At 42.8% G+C, this 18979-nt stretch overlaps 2 protein-coding genes across 4 annotated transcripts in view; one reads left to right on the top strand and one right to left on the bottom strand.

Annotated features, from left to right (window-relative positions):
• LOC135508194 (calcium permeable stress-gated cation channel 1-like) overlaps positions 1–9774 on the top strand; it is a 34293-nt gene extending 24519 nt beyond the window's left edge. For both annotated transcript variants that reach the window (XM_064928220.1, XM_064928221.1), the window contains 17 exons: positions 264–315; positions 410–518; positions 1217–1290; positions 1377–1457; positions 1562–1682; positions 1882–2015; positions 2151–2273; positions 3077–3230; positions 3341–3447; positions 3958–4044; positions 4178–4243; positions 4362–4524; positions 4609–4714; positions 5192–5359; positions 5507–5619; positions 6065–6154; positions 6295–9774. In XM_064928220.1, coding sequence (XP_064784292.1) covers positions 264–315; positions 410–518; positions 1217–1290; positions 1377–1457; positions 1562–1682; positions 1882–2015; positions 2151–2273; positions 3077–3230; positions 3341–3447; positions 3958–4044; positions 4178–4243; positions 4362–4524; positions 4609–4714; positions 5192–5359; positions 5507–5619; positions 6065–6154; positions 6295–6492 — 1946 coding nt within the window. In that variant the 3' untranslated portion in view covers positions 6493–9774. The remainder of the gene's footprint in view (positions 1–263; positions 316–409; positions 519–1216; positions 1291–1376; positions 1458–1561; positions 1683–1881; positions 2016–2150; positions 2274–3076; positions 3231–3340; positions 3448–3957; positions 4045–4177; positions 4244–4361; positions 4525–4608; positions 4715–5191; positions 5360–5506; positions 5620–6064; positions 6155–6294) is intronic.
• A 3483-nt stretch (positions 9775–13257) lies between these two features.
• LOC135508195 (neuroglobin-1) lies at positions 13258–17808 on the bottom strand. Of its 2 annotated transcripts, none has more exons than XM_064928224.1 (5): positions 17766–17808; positions 17222–17466; positions 16551–16659; positions 16251–16370; positions 13258–16094 (listed from the first exon to the last, which is right to left on the bottom strand). In XM_064928224.1, the coding sequence occupies exons 2-5, from the start codon at positions 17317–17319 to the stop codon at positions 15942–15944; spliced, it is 480 nt and encodes a 159-aa protein (XP_064784296.1). In that variant the 5' UTR covers positions 17320–17466; positions 17766–17808; the 3' UTR covers positions 13258–15941. The 2 variants fall into 2 exon arrangements, with proteins under 2 accessions (XP_064784296.1, XP_064784295.1); XM_064928223.1 differs by lacking the exon at positions 17766–17808 and adding an exon at positions 17564–17765.
• Positions 17809–18979: the final 1171 nt, after the last annotated feature.

Here is an 18979-nt window from a genome sequence, read left to right on the forward strand (position 1 = left end):
TATATCGGTCACCATAGAAACAGTAAATAAATGGAGCGAAACTAAAATAGAGGGTGGAGACGTGACTAATCTCGCAATTTTGTCTTAAACTTTTCACTGAGTTTTTACTAAATTGGATGAGACAATCCTCTGTTTGATCCATTTGCCATCTTAACCATTTAAAGACGAGGGTATTCCTCTTAAAGTGTATTTAAAGTTTGACGTCTCTTTCTTACAAAAAAATGACTGTTACACCAATAACTGTCATGTTTTCTTTTCTGTAGGGGATAATCCTGAGAATTTTGGAAGAACGACTGTGGCTAATCTTCCTGCGAAGTAGGTCAAAGGCCTGGGTCTTTCTGCCAACTTCAAGAAATGTTGCTGAATATCTTGACCATCATGGTTATGCCTTTTCTTTATCTTCTCTTAGGGACAGTTTCCTGTGGCTCCACAGTATCTTTGCTCTGCTCTACTTCATCATCACAGTGCTGTGTATGGCCCACCACTCCTCACGCCTGGAGTACAGGGAGGACGAGAAGGTGTGTGAGGGCTCCTCAAACCTGGCCAAATGCACTGGTGTAAAGTACTTAAGTAGTAATTTAAAGTATTTTTTGGGGGGGTATCTATACTTTACTATTTTATATTTTTGACAACAATTCCTAAAGAAAATAATGTACTTTTTACTCCATATGTTTTCCCTGACACCTAAAAGTACTCATTACATTTAAAATGCTTAGCAGGACAGGAAAATGGTCCAATTCACTCACTTATCCAGAGAACATCCCTGGTCAACTACTGCCTCTGATCTGGTGGACTCAATAAAAACATATGCTTTGTTTGTAAATGATGGCTTCGTGTTGGAGTCTGTAACTAAAAAAAAACAAAAAATGGTGCCCTCTGGTTTGCTTAACATACGGAATTTGAATTTGATTTATACTTTTAATTCTGATACTTAAGTATATTTAAAACCACATACCTTTTAGACTTTTACTCAAGTAGTATTTTACTGGGTGACGTTCACGTTTACTTGAGTCATTTTCTATTAAGGTGTCTTTACTTTCACTTCAGTATGACAATTGGGTACTTTTTCCACCACTGGCCAAATGTGTAATGATTACTAGGTAACAGTCAGGTTACTGTCTCTGAAAACTGAAAGAGACACCGTTTGATGTGTGTAATGCATGGTTACCATCTTACTTTTATTATTGGCAAACTTATTGTTGTTTTTTTTTGTCAGGTGGCCAGGACTCTCATGATCACCTGCATCCCCAGAGAGATCTCTGACCCAGGCCTCATCACAAAACACTTCCAGTAATCTTATGTTTACTTCTCACTTCTTTACGCACTCAGAATAATGCTGATCATAATAAACCTGGTCCCTCTTCCCTCCACTCTAGTGAGGCTTACCCCAGCTGTACTGTCACTGACGTCCGCTTCTGCTTCAATGTACACAAACTGATGATGCTGGACTCTGAGCGGTACAGTAACTATGACAATATAGAGAAGTTAGTCAGTAATCCAATACAATCACTGTTTTGTTGTTTTTTTTTCCTCTGTGCAGATTTGAGTTGTTGTGTTTCAGACGGAAGGCGATGAAGGGAAGGCTGTATTTCGCCACTATGTCCCAGAAGGAGGGGAAGATCATGATTAAGACCCACCCCTGTGCTACCATATTCTGCTGTGATGTGTGCGGCTTTGAGCAGGTACTTTTGTAACAAACGTTTGTGAACCTTGGTCATAGTAATTATGGTGCATTGATTGCGTTTTGCCACTGGATGGCACTAAAAAACTACATTTGATTTGAGCGGCAATGTGCAGTTTCGTCTGTGAATAGAAATTCAATAAAGGACATGACTAGACTTAATGAATAATACTGGTATGTTGCTTTTCAACTCTTTGCAGGTGGATGCAGAGCAGTACTACAGTGAGCTAGAGGAGAAACTGACTGATGAGTTTAATGCAGAGAAGCACCGCATCTCGCTCAAGAGGCTGGGCATCGCCTTCGTGACTTTTCGGGATGAGAGGATGACTGCTGTGTGAGTGAACTATGACCTCTGACATGTTAACTCACTGTTCTGCAGTGCATGCATGGCATGCCAACATGTTACAGGGTTTGATTGAATGTGCTCATGAGTGTGTCTGCCTGTTTTGTGTGTTGTTTCTCCCTACAGTATTGTCAAGGACTACAGCCGGGTTCGTTGCCGTCGGAGACCCAAGCAGTCTAGCATCACCACGGTAGTTCAGTCTCACAGGTGGGGTGTAGGCTATGCCCCAGCTCCAAGCGACATCATCTGGTGAGTGGGGAGGTTATCTGAAAGCAGATCATGGCTTGAAATTCCCTCCCATTTGGTTATCTAAATGTACTTAGGCCGGAATTCAACCTGACGCATATTAACGACTTTTAAAGCTGTTTGCAGAGGTCGTTAATCTGTTACTTTCTCTTACAAGAGTGCCATCTCTAGTCACTGCCATGTGGCCGTTCCACTCAACCATTTAACCATCTTAATTAGATGGATTTTAGAATTATATTTGTGTGGGTTATCTTAGGTGGTGTTTTTATTTTTTACCATGAAATTGTTCATTGGTAGTTTAGTGTATTTGAGATCAGTTCTAAAATGAAGGGTTTAGATGATAACCATCAGCCCCTCTGAGGTCACATAATGTGAGTGTTACATGTGTATGGTGGGATTAGCCGGTGAGGTATCCCCACCACGCGGCGCTCGCTGTTTGCTTCATGCCTCATTGGCTGTGTGTATGGCAGTGTGTGTTTGTGTGGAGGGAGTAGTACTGCTTCCTGGTGCAGGTAGTCTAGACAATTGTGGGGCTCCCGGTCACGGCCGGCTGTGACACATTGCCTCTGCATGTCGCTCTGGGTAACCGACTGTTTCCCTTCTTTAAAAAGGAGTGTGATGTGTCCAACCTGTTATCCACTCCAGAGTAGTCAGTGCGCTGGAGCATACTCCCTCTCACTTTAGGGGTTGCTTTTGTTGTATTCATACTTTGTGGGTTTACACAGTAGTACAGATTAGTGGCGATATGACGTGAAGGCTTTTGGATAGATGAGCATCTGACTTCTTGTTTACTTCTCTGTCTCCAGGGAGAACCTGTCGCTGTGTGGCTCCCGCTGGTGGCTGCGCTTTGTCCTGCTCAATATTCTCCTCTTCCTACTCCTCTTCTTCCTCACCACGCCCGCCATCATCGTCAACACCATGGACAAACTCAACGTCACCCGGCCTGTTGACAGCCTGAGGGTCAGAATTCATTTCAGAATTACAGTGTTTGTGTTGCTGTACCAAAGCAAATAAACTCCAGAATGAACTATATTAAAATGAACTCATGATGTTTTGGTTTCTCCCCATAGAGCCCGATCATCACTCAGTTCTTCCCTACCCTCCTGCTCTGGGCGTTCTCTGTCCTGTTACCCTTCATAGTCTACTACTCTGCCTTCTTCGAGTCTCACTGGACCAGGTAGAGTACTGAACTGCTGCAGGCCCCAGCAGACACTGTCTGACACTCAACCTATGGCCTAGTTCTGTCCCTGAACACCTTCTTCAACAGTTCTCTCTCCTCTCTCTGCGTGCTCTGTCTGCCTGTGCTACTTCTCTAGTCAGGTTGTCATAGTGATCTCTGTAGAGATAATGATATGCACAATGGTCACTATGCACTGAGGAGCAGAATAGCTCTGCATCCGGAGGAGACAACCTCACACGGCACCTATGAGCACCGTCTCTTTACATAACCGCCCCCACCACCCACCCATGTGTTGTGAAGGCGTGGTGTGTGAACGACTTAATGCAAATCAAATGTTTACAGTTATTGGTGTGAAAAGCTCTGCTCGTGGTAATGAGCCAACTATGAAGTCCTTTACATTTGAAATAGTGTGAGGGAGTGCAATTCTAACATATACTGCATGTTCCAAACGTGTTTTGTAACTACATGTCCTCTGTTGTAATGTGGTCTGTGTTGTGGGATCCTCAGATCCAGTGAGAACCAGATCACGATGCACAAGTGCTTTGTACTGTTGGTGTTCATGGTGATCATCCTGCCCTCGCTGGGTCTCTCCAGGTATGAATATAGAAACATATATGCTGACCTAACAGATCATTTATAGTTTCCTGCTATGATCGTTACAGAGATTACACTTGATCCAAGACCCTGTGGTTCTACTCTAATGTACCTGTGGTTCTTTCATCTCTAGTCTGGACCTGTTCTTCAGGTGGCTGTTTGATGTCAATTTCCTGGAAGACAAGAATATCAAATTTGAGTATGTTTAATTGTTCTGCCCTCTAATGCCATGGTACCATATGCTTAGCGGGCATTGAAACAACTGCCATATACAGCGAACATGCGCCTAGGCTTTGCTTCCTCTCCTCTGTGTGCAGGTGTGTGTTCCTGCCTGATAACGGAGCGTTCTTCGTGAACTACGTGATCACGTCCAGCCTGATTGGCACGGCCATGGAGCTGCTGCGTATCCCAGCTCTGATGGTGTATGCGCTGCGTCTCTGCTTGGCCAAGCCCGGGGCCGAGCGCATCCACGTCAAACGGGTGGGAGGAGCAGTATTTGACTGTTATTTGTGTGAATTATTGATGTAACTTTTCTTTTCAAGTGTGTTTTGTCGGTCTCTCCAGAGCCAGGCCTATGAGTTCCAGTTTGGTCTGCAGTATGCCTGGACCATGTGCATCTATGCTGTTAGCATGACCTACAGTATCACCTGTCCCATCATCATGCCCTTTGGTGAGTGTGTGTTTGTGCGTGCCCCCTCCTCCCTGTGTGTGTCTGCTCGGTGTGGGGTGGAAGCCTCTCTCCTGCTACTGTAATGTTGGTCACCTCTGCTGCCAGCCTGGTGCAGACTGTGTGAAGTGAATGTGCTGTAGTCCCAGACACTCAGACACAGCGAGCTGGGAGCCAGACGCCCACTTTACTCCTGTCTCTGCCCAGAGCCGCAACAATCCTTTATTTACTACTACTCTCCAGGCCTTGACACATGCCTTCCACATTGTATCAGTCCTGGGCTCAACTGCATGCTGTCTTTAACCTGTGATTCACTCTGTAGCCCAGAGTTGGTCAGTTCCAACTAAATTCTGAAGTCAACTGACAGGAATGGGAGTTGAATTGACCACAACTATGCTTTAGACAGAAGTTAACAATATTATAATAGGTGATTGGCTGCATATGTCCTCATCAGTCAACTCTGTAATGTCTGTCTCTCAGGGCTGCTCTACCTGATCCTGAAACACATGGTGGACCGCTACAACATCTATTATGCCTACGTGCCCACCAAGCTCAACCAGCGCATCCACACTGCAGCCATCAGCCAGGTCATCGTGGCGCCCATCCTCTGCATGTTCTGGCTCCTGTTCTTCTCCGTGCTCAGACTGGGTGCGTACTTCCTGTTACCGTAGTCTATCAAACGGACCAATACATGTGGGCTAGCCACTGTTCATCAGATATAGCTTAGTGGCAGCTAGAGTGGTCATATGGTGGTGAGGTCTTGATTGTGGTTCTTCTCTTTCCTTTGTGCTCCAGGCCCAGTGCATCCCATCACCCTCTTCACTTTTGTGTCCCTGCTCTCCTGTCTTGCCTTCTCCCTCCTTGGCCTATGCCTTAGGAAACAGCCTGACAAGTCATCAAGCTACCAGGTCAGCTACCGTATTAACAATGGGACATAGTGGAGTTTTTAATTTACATTTTATTTTACCTTTATTTAACTAGGCAAGTCAGTTAAGAACAAATTCTTATTTACAATGACGGCCAAACCTGGACGACGCTGGCCCAATTGTGCGCCGCCCTATGGGACTCCCAATCACGGCCGGTTGTGATACAACCAGGAATCGAACCAGGGTCTGTAGTGACGCCTCTAGGCTAGCAGAGCCTTAACAGTTTTTTACGATAAACTAACGTCATTAGTCCTAAGTGCTTCAACCATATGCAATGTCTATGTGAAGTAGTGTTTAAGCATCTGCTGTGGCTGTGCTGGTGAGATTGAATCCCAATCAGAGATTATTCTTGACCCCTCCTGGACTTCTGGTGGGTGTAGAGCACATGCCCTCAAAGGCTAAATGACTAAATGCCAATGTGTTTCAGATGTCAGACCAGGTGTCTGCTGACCAGCCAGCAGAAGGGGCCTTCGCTAATGCAGAGAGGAGCTCCACCCCCTCCACCACCCCATCTAATGTACCTGCCTCCCTTCAATCACACCACTCTCTCAATTCCTCACAGAGTTGTACAATGTTCTCATAACAAGAAGATCTGTATGGGTAAAGTCTCAGTTGTAGTCATTAGTAACTTATCTGTCTCTGTGTCCCTCTCATCAGCTGTTTCTGGCATCTGTGTTGCTGGAGCCGGAGCTAGGCCTGACCCCGATGCCCTCCCCAGCTCACCAGAGCTACGGGACCATGGCCAGCTCCCAGGACCGAGAGGAGGAGGAGGACCAGGTTGAAACCATTGAGACAGAGCTCCAAGAGCCCCCAGACCCTTACTACGCCATGGACATCCCAGTGGGTAACCAGTGACCTACACCTGTGATATAAGAGAGTGAAAGATGCCACAATGCTGCATATTTACCTTTTAACCTCAGAATCACATCCAACTGCCTCAGCCCCTCTGACTGGACCCATGTTTGTGAGACCATTTGGATTGTGTCTTTGGCGGTTCTTTGGAACCCAAGGCTGAAATAATTTCTTCCTCAGCCTTGTGGCAGGGATGTGGAGAAAGGATGCAAGTGGCCTTCTCTCCCTCAGTGTACAGAAGTCAAAGTGACCACACCACAACATCTCTCAAAGCTGTCATCATAAATGAACCATACGGAGGATACTTCAAACAAAAGTGCTGTCATTTTCTGACTTACTGCTTCATAATTTTCTTCCCTCTAAGTTGCATGGAATGAATTAACTAGCGAGGAAGGACACTGGGACAGGAGTAGGGGTGAATTTCACCAACTACCCTACGAGACAGAGTGGTCTTGGCTCTGGTGTGGTAGAGCTCCGTGAGGCAGAGGGTTGCGGGTTGTAATCAAGCCATCTGCAGTGAGAGAACAGGACAGACGGATGGAGGGCAGAGTGGATCTCAGAGCTCTAACACTCCCTATGGAGGAGAAGGCACAAGAAACCCAATGGGACCTGATGCTATTGTATTTTGTTTTGTCAAGGTTGTTATTTTTGCTTTTCTGTAGTTGCCCGTTGTATGTGATGTTATTGTGCTGAAGGGCGAGGGGCAGGCTGCTTATTGTTTAATAACAATGTATTTATGGTGCCATCCCTTTATTGTTTATAAATATGACTGTGAAAAAGGTGTCTTCTTGTTGGACAAGTCCAGGTAGTCAACCATTTCAGAACATGATCTCCAATTTACTTTGGTTTTATGTTTTGCATAAATGTCCGGCAGCAAACAATAGTCAAGAAAAAATACTAATCGTTCTCTATTGCATCGTGGTTTCAGTGGTCCAAACCAGTCCTCTCCACTGCATGTTGAGAATGCTATATAAGAGAAAGGATTTGTCTGTACATTGAGGGTGGACATGGAGTATAACAAACTAAACAGCTTTCTCTAATGCTGCATAAGACTCAGCTGACAGTCATACAGTAACCTTTGCTAGTGTTGTATTGCAAGTGTTTTGCTGCTCGAAGGAGAGGTTTCCTTGCCAAACTGAATGTAAACTGATTGTGGTTTGTAATTGTGCTCTCTTGCTGTGCCTTGAAGAAAATTGCTCTTTCGTCTAGCAATCCAGCATGGCCTGAAATATGCTGCATGGACTGAACTAAAAACCAGGGAAAAGATGTAGTCAAACACACACAGAGTAGCGTATGGCCATAGTTCTATCAAATGCCACCCATAACCAGCTATTATCTTACTCCCATTTGTGTGAGCAGCCATCTTCCTATGAATAGTTCCCTCAGCCAATAAACAAGCAGGGTTTAAATAAGTATTATGCAAAATACTTATTTTCGGTGTAATTTAAGTATTTAAAAATGTGGCCAAAGTCAGCTTCTATTTAAAGTATTTTGAAATAATTTCCTATAAATTGTTTTTTATTTTAAACGATTAAAAATGTCAAATTAAAATAACACCCCTAGGACCAGGTTCAAATGCATGGTATTAAAATATTTGAAAATACAATTGTCTGTATTTGACTATTTTCAAATACTTTACAAATGTATTTCCCAAAATACATTCTAATATTCAACTGCTTGTATTTTCATAACAAAAACATCTAAATACCTACTTCAAAGTGCATTTGAAAGTAATTTAAATACCCAGATCTGACAGTGTGCTCCACAGACCACTGTATTAAAGATGTTGACTCATTATGTGCTGACTGGATTTTCTAATCTCATTTTATTTTTTTCTTCCAATGAAATAATTTGGATTGTAGGCTAAGGTGCCTTGTTGTGGGTGTCACTCTCTCTGTCTGCAGTTTCTAACTGTTGTATTCTGTGATCATATAGCCAAGCTCTTTGTAGATTCATTTGAAACTTGTTTCTCTGGTGTCTTGGCCCTTCCTACAATGTTATAAGTTATTGTTAGTTATGTTTGTCTTCATGCAGAAATTGTGGTTCCTGGTTTTTCCTGAACCCAAAGAAAGCTACAGTATATATATATTAGAACTGTAAAATTTGTTTGCCTAAAATGTCACCCAAAGATACAGGTCCAGGTACTTTTTAGTGCATCCCTGGGAAGGTTGCCATTTTATGGTCATTGAAGTATATTCTTGATATACCCTGATGTCTTTATTTGGTATAATTTGTTATTATTATAAATAGTGTTTGTTAGAAGTGGTTTTGTGAAACGGACAGAATATTATAGGGTAAATCTAGTGTGTCTTATAAAATCTAAGTTATTTGTTTAATTTCAGGGGAACTAGAATTGTTTTATGAACAAATGTCCAGCATAAAAACAAACTGATCATCCCAAAACGAGTCACTGTGTTATGTTCACGGTGGAGGCCTACGCTACCATCTGAGATGTCAATTGTGGAGAGCAACACAGTAAAACAGCACATCACAGAAACCATAAACAAAAAAGTGCCTAAAGCTCACCAAATGTGTGCTCTGGATTTTAGCATGTCGTTTCACAGGCCAGGAAGTTCATATATAGGCGCTACTTGGTCAATCCGATGTCTGCATTTGCCGTGCTGCATTTACAGCGGTACGGCCTCTTCAGAAGTCAGGGCGTTCATACTTCTTGCGCTTCGTGGAGCAGCGCAGAGCTGTTGTCAAGGAAGTGAGCTTGTGTTTATACAGGACCTACCGTGAACCAGTCATGTAAATGCGGAGCTATATGGAGCTCTCCATTGCTACAAAAGTGAGGCTACGGCGACGCAGTACAGAGCTCATTTTGGCCTCTGCATTCCTCCGTAGGCTCCGCAATTGCATCACATCATCCACACGGTGCCTCCTACCACATTTTCAGATCAAGCATAAATTGTCTCTTCCTATTAAAACATGTTAATCAATTTATTTTTTATGGTGGTCATAACGGTTGAGTAAACATCAAAAAGAAAGCTTGGTTCTTTATGTTCCAATAACAATGGGTGGGGGAATGTACTTGTAAAACTCACTGAGATTTGATTCCAAATTAGCTCTGTTGTACCTCTTTGTCATTTGTGCTCATACATCAAATGCTCTTCACATGGATGCCCTGGCTCTATTTTAGGGATACAGTGGTTTTCCACTTAGGCCAAGCTCTTATTTTCATCCTTTACAGGAAACTGGTGTGTCCTTACTGAAGTACTACTTATAGATTTCTCTGAATCATTTACTGTTGCAGGGAAATAAAGTAAAACAAACATTCTGTCATCTTGATGTAAATGTGTGGCTTGTTTTTCTTTTTAACCTGAGGTTGAGGAACAGTGGAAGAGTGTGTAGCACTGAACTCTGACCGGACATGCCTGAGCTGTTCTGTGTCAAATGTCTTTGAAGTGCTGTGAGTGCAGTTCAAGTTGAATCCATGGCCACTAGTGCCCCACATCTTGTGCTACAGGGAACAGGCTCCTCTGTCTCCTGTGGTCTCAGGAAGTGGACAGAGTCACAAGTTCAGCAGAAGGCATGGCGCTTCCTGTCAAGGAAAAAACCAAGGGGGACCTGCTGAGAGTTGACCAGGCTTTTATAGTGGTTTTTATATGGTGTGGTTTCTCGTGCTGGCCATGAGAAAATGTAGCCTACAATTGACAGCGGCTCGTTGTCCAAGCATGTTTGGATATTCAGCAATGAGTGCTAGGTTCTCACACAGGGTCCAAGAGAGAAGGTTAATCTGCCATCATTGGTCAATTTGCAATCATTTAGAAACATTTTCATAAACTAGTATTGTTCTCAAACTATTGTCTTCAAATGTTCTGATTTGCAATGTATGTGCCATACTAAACATTTTTGCATCAAAAATTATATTTTACACTTTTCCAAATCCCCAATTTTGCCAAAAGGCATTTTAATGGTCAAGCATGTTGGTTCTAAATCAAGGTTGTGTGGGGAATGAGTTTCTCTGCTGATCAGATTTGTTCACAATGACCATGAATTTGCCTGGCAGCACTATGTCCCATTGTTAACGGGAAAGACTGCGCCCCGGTCAGAGCTGCAGAGACGGGGTTAATGCATGCAGGTGCTCACCTCCTTGATGACCCACTGTTTGGAGAAGTGCTTCTGCATACAAACTAGCCCTGGTACAAGCCTGTGTGCATACTGGAGACCTCATTGGTCCTGTAAGCTTCATGTGGGGATTGTAGGTTGAATGGGGGCAACTCATTGAGTGAGGCTGCCTGTCGCCAGAGCATGGTAGAGAAGGAAAGCTGAGTCTCCAATACCACTGAATAACATCGCCCTTAGTGCTGTTTAGGACAAATGTGCATCAGCATCCCTAAAATCTACCCTTAGTGCGCTATCAATAATTCATTTACAGAGACTTTAATATGGGGAAGATAAAACCTATTATTCTGATAAGTTTTTGTGTGGGATAAATCACTGCCATTTGACCATTGAGAGATATAAAACGCCTGATATTTTCCCCTGTCACCAGAGGCAACTGCTTGGAGCACGCTTCTTAGTGAAAGGTGAATTCCTTTGGGTGTGTGGCACAGAGCTTTTCCTCTCTCATCTCAGAAGCTCAGAATAGAATGTCTCTACCTCCTGCAGCCCACCATATTGTCATTTCCCCCACGGCTTATGCTGCCTCCTTATTTCCACATGCAAATTCCGCTTAATCAGTTGCTGCTGTTTTATATTTACATATCTTTAGTTAAAAATTATGTAAAGAAAACAAAGCACAGCTTATATTTTTCACCCCCAGATTGCATAAGTTTTACAGGAGACTTGGAGATGCAGGCTATAGTTGTGAGTGTATTCAGACAGATGATCAGTGTGTTCCAGGCCAGGCAGGGCTTTGAAGGCCAGACAGGGGGGACAGTGTCTTGCTCTCAGATCTTGGAGGAGATCGATGTGAGATCCAGTGTGGAGCTGTGAAGGTCTTGGCAGGCAGCGTGTCACAGAAGGTGGAGCTCATTAGAGGAACGTTGTCCTCATGAAATGCCACTGTCTCCATCTCCCAGAAGAGGTGTCAAGACCTGTTATCTAATGCAGGAGAACAGTGCCATTAGAGGGTGGCTTCATCTGAGTGTTACCATGGCTTCATACTTCAATTAGAATATAACCTTTCTAATATTTAGACTGCAAGTCAGTCAAGTGAGAGAGATACTACCTTACTGGAACAATGTTCTGTATCCCTGCCTGTACTTTTTAGTGGAGCAGTCTGTACCAACAGAGAAAAACATAACACGCACTCTATGCCAATTGAGGCACCTCAAGTTAACTGGGAAGTCCGTTGTAAACTTTAAGCTTTCAACAGAAAATCTTCACCTGTTTATGACATGTTAACAACACTGTAATAAAACTGTCATGAAACAGCAGACAGAAGTGCTTTTCCTCTGGTTGCTAAGGTAAGTGTTGCCGTGCAGCAGTGGTGAAGCCATCAGTGCTCAGCTGCCTCCAGGCTGGATGATCTTAGAGTGCTAACCTGATTAGCCCCAGTCTGCTAGCCCCCTCCATCTCTCTACAGCCCCCTTCTCCTCTGTATCATATATCTGCCGCCCGCCAGCCAGCACCACTTGAGGAGAGTGTCTGTCTTCCTTCCACTTTGGACCTTTGCTTAACAGTTTCCATGACAACATCCAATCCCCCTTCATTCCAAAACACATTGCTTGTCTGTTGTCTTTTCTGCCTGCTTTTCTCTATCAAAGTCTCGACTGATCCTCCAGCAGCTATCAGGTATGGTAATGTACAATGTCCTCAAGTGGCCTCATGGGACAACTGTTGATCACTCTGGAGTACAGATACTTACCTCAATTATTCTGTATCCACCATCTCTTGTGTATACTTTACCTATGGCAAGTGGCCAAACCGTCTCTATATCCCTACATATGCCACTGGGTTGTACAGCTGCTGCTTCACAAGACCTTTATACCTATAGTGGAGGTGAATACGCCATAGCAATCCTCAGCACAGCAGATCATCTCCATGTTATGTGATGAATGATGTGTTAAACTAAATGTTTTTCTCAGCTCAATCCCCCAAATTTACACCCCGGCCTAAGTGTTACTCCCTTTGAGTTACAGTAGGACAGACAGTGACTAGCATCAATCAACCAAAATCTCAGACAGAGAAGATGGAGAGCGCTGCAGAGAGACAGATTTGGTTCATGTCAATTACTGCTTTATCACCAGAGCAGACCGCCAGCTCATGGATGTGACTTTTACAATCATGCAAGCAAATTGAATATGCGAATGCTTTGTGGGATAAATTAACCCAATGTGCTGAATGGAGTTCGGGCAATCTAATACAGTACATAACTTAGTCCCCATGTCTCTCTCTCATCTCTCCCATTCCCTCCCGCACGCGCAAACACACACACAAAGCTTCGCTTAATACTTTCAAAAATTGTGTACGTCTGCATTTTGAGGGCAAGAAAGCACATTAGCCATGTAGCGGCTAAGAGTTCTTGGAATCCTGGGGATGTGATGTATGTGACATTTGCATGATTAAGTGGGATGATATTCACTCTGCTCTCTGGTTTTCAGATGAAGTCCCTCTGATCTCTATAGCCACAGGGAAGGGGCTAGCCAGTACACTGATGTTACATAATCCCAAGGAATAGCCAACCGGAGCGAGGGAAATTGTGCATCGTGTGATTGATTACAAACCCTGAACTCCGCATTACTACCATCGCACTGACAAACAAACCAACATAGTGGAAGAAAAACAATAAACATTGTCATCTTTTTTTCAGTAGTATGTCCACAAAAGATCACCTTTATTTACTATTAATTGAGTAAGCACACAACACATTACATAAGTACAGGATGGGGTCCATTTTACGAGCTGTTTGGTTGAGGGAGTATGTATTTGCATTAAGTGTCACGTGTTTTTGGTTAAAGGATAGTTGAAATCATTGCTGTTCGCAGCTGAGTTGACGAGGTAGACATTGAGACACTCATAAACAGAATATCATGTTATTTAAATGTACCAATGCAATTCACACACACACACACAAAACAGGCCTACTCTCAGATCTTTGAAATCGAGACAATACACACTGCAATCTGCCTAGTGCCATGTATAGACATATTAAAAAATGTGTTCAACTCATAGGTCTGGTTTCCTAGACTCAGATGAAGCTTATTCTTGGACTAAAAAGCATGTTCAATGTAGACTCTCTATTGATAATGCTTTTTGATTCAGGAGAAGGGTTAATCTGGTAAGGGAAACTCATTATGCTAGTTGGAAAGCGGGAGAGATGAGCAAATCTGAATTCGTAGTGCTGCCATGGCCTGAAAATAAAGCTCACAGGTGATTGAAAGGAAAGATAAAGTGAGATCTCCTTTAGACATGGTAATGAAATGGTTGTGTATTCAATGCCAACAGACATCCTTGTAGGGATCACACATTGATAATATGGCAATTATACTGATGGAGGAGAAATGTCTCTCTTACATTTATCATGACTTAAGGATAAAAGCTCACTCATCAATACTTAAAATGCTTAACAGCCTTGTGCTACAAATTAAAAGAAAAATACATTGATTTGACATAAATGTTGTGGTTAACGTAACAGTTTGGGAACAACTGTGTTTGCAATGGCATATAGTCATTCACATACGTAAAACACTTGAAAATACAAAAATACATTGTATAAAAGTAATCTCAGACTGAAGCAATATTCACCACATATCAGCAGATTGGAGATATAGTAATGTAGTGTTATTATCAAATACTTGGTGTATTATAGCTACTTGGCATTGTGACTTTCAATGTACAGGAAGATAACGAATGATACACACTGTATAGAAGCATATAGGTAAATGTGTTCATAGCAGTAAAAAGGACGTACACATCTCTAACTATCATCTCTATCATCTCTAACTATCATCTCTGTCATCTCTAACTATCATCTCTAACTGTCATCTCTAACTATCATTGCTTACTATTTCAGGTTGGATGTAGTGAAATTTGTTTATCAATATATGCTTTACGGTTGTCCACAGAAAGATACTTCAAGCTCTTAACTATGAGCTAAATAGGGAAGAAAAAATGTCTGAATAAATCCTGGCTTTGTTTTTTTTTACCTTTATTTAACTAGGCAAGTTAAGAACACATTCTTCTTTTCAATGACAGCCTAGGAACAGTGGGTTAACTGCCTGTTCAGTGGCAGAACGACAGATTTGTACATTGTCAGCTCGGGATCTGAACCTGCAACTTCTCGGTTATTAGTCCAACGCTCTAACTACTAGGCTACCCTGCCAACCCAATTGTCAATTACCTATTGGGTCCAAAAAGCCTAAATAGATTACTACTATATTTCTGGCCCGTTTACAACATATGATAGCAGTATTTACAATATATAGATAGAGTATGTGGTTCAACACCACTTTACATTTACAATTAGTGAAAACTGAATGAGCCTAAACTAAGTCAAGCCCAAAGACCCTCAAGCAAATAATCTACTGTTGAGTTCCATTACATCAATTAGCTAGAACGTCAGAGGAGAATAACCATTTATTTTAGAATAAGTAACAGTCAGTTGAAGCCTATTGAAATATTATGGTAATACGCATACGGCAACGAGAGCTTTACAACCTCTACTGTCAGAGGAGAGGAGAGTGCCACATACACATTTCAGACAAAGGTGCACATGGACACCCTAACAGTCATAGAGATCACATAGAAAAGCTTTAGAATACATGAACAGTTCTTGTCATTTTCTATTGAGCATCATCAAAAGTAATGTGTTTGTTAATAATACCAATGGCTTTAAGAATCAAGTTCACCTCTAAGGATTGTTACACTCCAGGTCATGGACACACACAAAGAAAGGAGAGCATTAGTATGTGCCATTATCAGGTCCCTAGCCTAACTCAAAGATATAAATATAGAATCATGACAATCACTCTAAACAATAATCTTGGACATACTGTACTTTTGTGATCAATGTTTCTATATCACTGGTTGATTTGGGAGAGGGCCCATATTGTAGCTGCCCATTCCAGCCAAGTAATGCAGCCAATATAGCCAGTGTTTGACAATTGTGTGACTAAGATACATCACAAAAAACACCACAATCAATGTAATTATTTGAGTAGATACATCAAGGCATTATTTACAGAGCAATTTCAGTTATTACCTTAATTTAACCCTATGCTTCCTCTAATATGAGGAACTCAAACTGCAGACCAAAGGCTGGTTGACCCATAACATCCCCACAATGTTATAGCAGCACTCTGGCAGCTACAACATCCACGGCAAAAACAGTTAACTCTGAACACCAGGTGATTCGACCATTATTTGTTGTGTCAAGTGTGATAACGCCATTCGTTCACCATATACAGCAATCAAACCTTTATGCTGTGAGTTATACAACCTTACTCCATTGCAACCATGAGGGTGATTAGACAGAAACTGGTAGCAGACCCCAAGCGTATGTTTCAGTCAGTCTTGTGTTCTCCGTTCTTGGCCCATCCTCTGCTCATGGCCGCCACTACAATGGTGTACATGTTGAGCCAGGCCTGACGCAGCGGGGCTGTGTACCCCTGACCCAGACTGCACTGCAACATGTAGAGAAGGGACTCCCCCACCACCTGCAACATACACACACATGCATGCAAATATTCTGAATATTGGCATAGATTGGTAAATTGTTGCAAGTTGTGTTTCTTAAAAGTTGTATAGTGTACAGTACACACAGTATGACAGTAATGTATTAGAGTAAGTGATCAGAGTGAGAGTAGTCTTACAGCGAAGGACTGGGTGTTAACCCCGACTGCCTGGTGCTTCTTCCCCAGGTTGAGCAGAAAATCCTCCAAGGTATGGAGGTTGTCCAGGTGACTGACTGCTGCATCGATCACCAACATTACCTGGACACACACACACAAACACGCACAAGAATGTACGCACACACACACAAACACACACAAAACAAAGAAACGTGAACATACACCAACATGCAGCAAGAAGTTAGACATTTCCGTGGATTTGTTTCCATGAATTAGCCATTTAACTGTCAGTTTTAACAGTGATGGGCTGAGCAGAGTTACCTTTGTGACATGGTCCAGGAACTCAGGGCTGGAGAGGCAGTCTTGTATGGTGCCACAGTTTGTGTTGTAGTGAAAGAGGTTGAGGAGTGCAGGCTCTAGTTCAAACAGTCTGCACAGACACAGAACACAATGCAGTACTGTAGGTGCAGATACTGTAGATACACGTAGTCGTAAGTCACACAATAGTTCTGATTTTAATGTCTGGTGTAAGCTAATAGGACTGTCGGCAACAATTCTTCTCTAGCGTCTGTTTTAGTAGCAGCAGTTCCAAAATAAAGACTATTGCAGCCAGTCGCCAAGCAACAAGTCAAGCCTCCAGTCCCGGTATTGGGAGTGTATGATGCACTATCTGTGTTGGTTAAGTGTATTTCTCTCTCCAAGTACTGTTTACTATTGCGACTACATTATTTACACTATGTTGCACTATGCCGGGATATTTTCAGTGCATACAACTGCAAATTGTAGTGAATGGTTAGGTTTCAGTAAACTTTCTTATAAAACAAAATGCTGCAGATATCAACAAACACTCTGTTTTGGTACACATACAGTAAAGGCTGATATATACGAATCACCATGAAATCTTCATGGAGGAACACATGCAACTTCTCCTAACACCTTTATTCCCTCCATTCCTAACTGCTCAAATAAAAAGCTTTAGCTCAGAACTGTACCTGGAGAACATGATGACTCCATGTGGAACTTTGTTCTTGCCAAGACTCTCCCAGCTGACTCGGATCAGCTCCTTCTCTTTCTCTGTCAGCTTCTCCATGCCCAGGGTCTCTCAATGTGAGGACTAGTTCTCGTTGCAGGAATACGCCAACCTCTTTGCAGGATCAGAGGAAAAGCCTCCCGTCTGGGCAACCCATTACACTGTTGTAGACTCGGCTTGGGAAACCTCTGACGACCCACCTGGAAACTAAGTGTAAGTACAAGAGGGAAGACATAACATAGGAAAACCAAAACAATAGAAAGAGGAACTTATGACCGTTGGATGTGTGCAAATCCCAGCATACCTTGGTTGTGAGACTCTTTTCTCCTCACAAGCTACCTGTGTGCGTGTGTGTGTGTGTGTGTGTGTGTGTGTGTGTGTGTGTGTGTGTGTGTGTGTGTGTGTGTGTGTGTGTGTGTGTGTGTGTGTGTGTGTGTGTGTGTGTGTGTGTGTGTGTGTGTGTGTGTGTGTGAGAGCTGCTTTGGTAGGCACCCTTGTGCACTTACTTGCTCTCTTGCTCACGGTGCATTCAGAGAGAGACAAGTCATCCGCCGCTCTTATCTGTCACACTGACTGCTGTCTCTGTCCCTCCCCCTTTCTCTCTCCCGCTATGCTCTCTCTCCAGCGCTGTGGATTTGTTCACCCCACTAAAGAAGGAAAGATTTCTCTCTTTTAATCTGTTGAGTATGTGATGAGCTACAGCTCCTCCTGCAGGTGAACCAAGGGCTGTCAAATACATCAACCTCCCCATAAATAAACAAACACATATAGGGTGCACCTTGACGTGCACTGTCACCTCCAGAGGAGGCTGGTGAGAGGAGCTATAGGAGAACAGGCTCATTGTAGTGGCATGGAATCGAGTCAAACATGTGGTTTCCATATGTTTGATGTGATTGATACCATTACATTCAGTCCATTCCAACCATTACAATGAGCCCATCCTCCTATAACTCCTCCCACTGGTCACCTCATATAAGGTTAGAGTGCAATGAACTAATGCGGGATAAGTAAACAGTTAATCATAAGCATGATGTTGCATAATGAGGAATGTCAGACCCTAATTGGGGGCCAAAATTATCATTTTAGAGTTGCTCTTTAACCTTGCTATGAATCTTTCTACCATCAGATAGTTTTATGCCCAAAAACTACACTGAATGAAACTCTGTAGTGCTTCAACCACAGACACTTAATCTGGAGCACTTGAATAATGAAATGTGTGGGAATTTTTATATTGTAGCTGAAGTAATAACAGACTTGAGGGCTCCACCTTTGCAAAAGTATATGGTTATTGTTTAACTGCTTGGAGAGGCGTCTTCTCAGACACTCAGATGACCAAGTCTGGTGGCCAAACTTACAGCATGTCATTACCCCACATAAGAGATGGGTTGTTTCTCAGCCATGCTATTGCCTGTTTTATTGGAATGCTTGCTCAACCGTTTCATTACATAGGTTTTTTCCCACACCTTTAAAGTTAGGATGTAATTAAACAGCCTTGCCCTACTATTCTCTGGGCCAGAGAGGTGATAGTGTTGTATTCCATATGATCTTATGCTGTTAGCCATGGCATTCTCTGTGTTTATAGTCACTTCTGTATGGAATATCCAAGATGGTAAAAAGCAGTCTCCTGCTTGACCACTGGGGGGTGTAAAGAGGAGAAACATGGTTTCCATGACAACCTCACTGGAGCCCTTGAACTTCTGTCATGTGATGCTTGAGCTCT

This window comes from Oncorhynchus masou, chromosome 21 (assembly GCF_036934945.1).
Source record: "Oncorhynchus masou masou isolate Uvic2021 chromosome 21, UVic_Omas_1.1, whole genome shotgun sequence".
Classification (NCBI taxonomy): Eukaryota; Metazoa; Chordata; class Actinopteri; order Salmoniformes; family Salmonidae; genus Oncorhynchus; species Oncorhynchus masou.

Coding starts and splice junctions, on each gene's coding strand:
- LOC135508195 (XM_064928224.1), bottom strand. CDS start 17,319: ATGGAGAAGCTGACAGAGAAAGAGAAGGAGCTGATCCGAGTCAGCTGG. Junction 16,660..17,221: donor GGAGTCATCATGTTCTCCAG/GTACAGTTCTGA, acceptor GTGTCTGTGCAG/ACTGTTTGAACTAGAGCCTG. Junction 16,371..16,550: donor TCCTGGACCATGTCACAAAG/GTAACTCTGCTC, acceptor GTGTGTGTCCAG/GTAATGTTGGTGATCGATGC.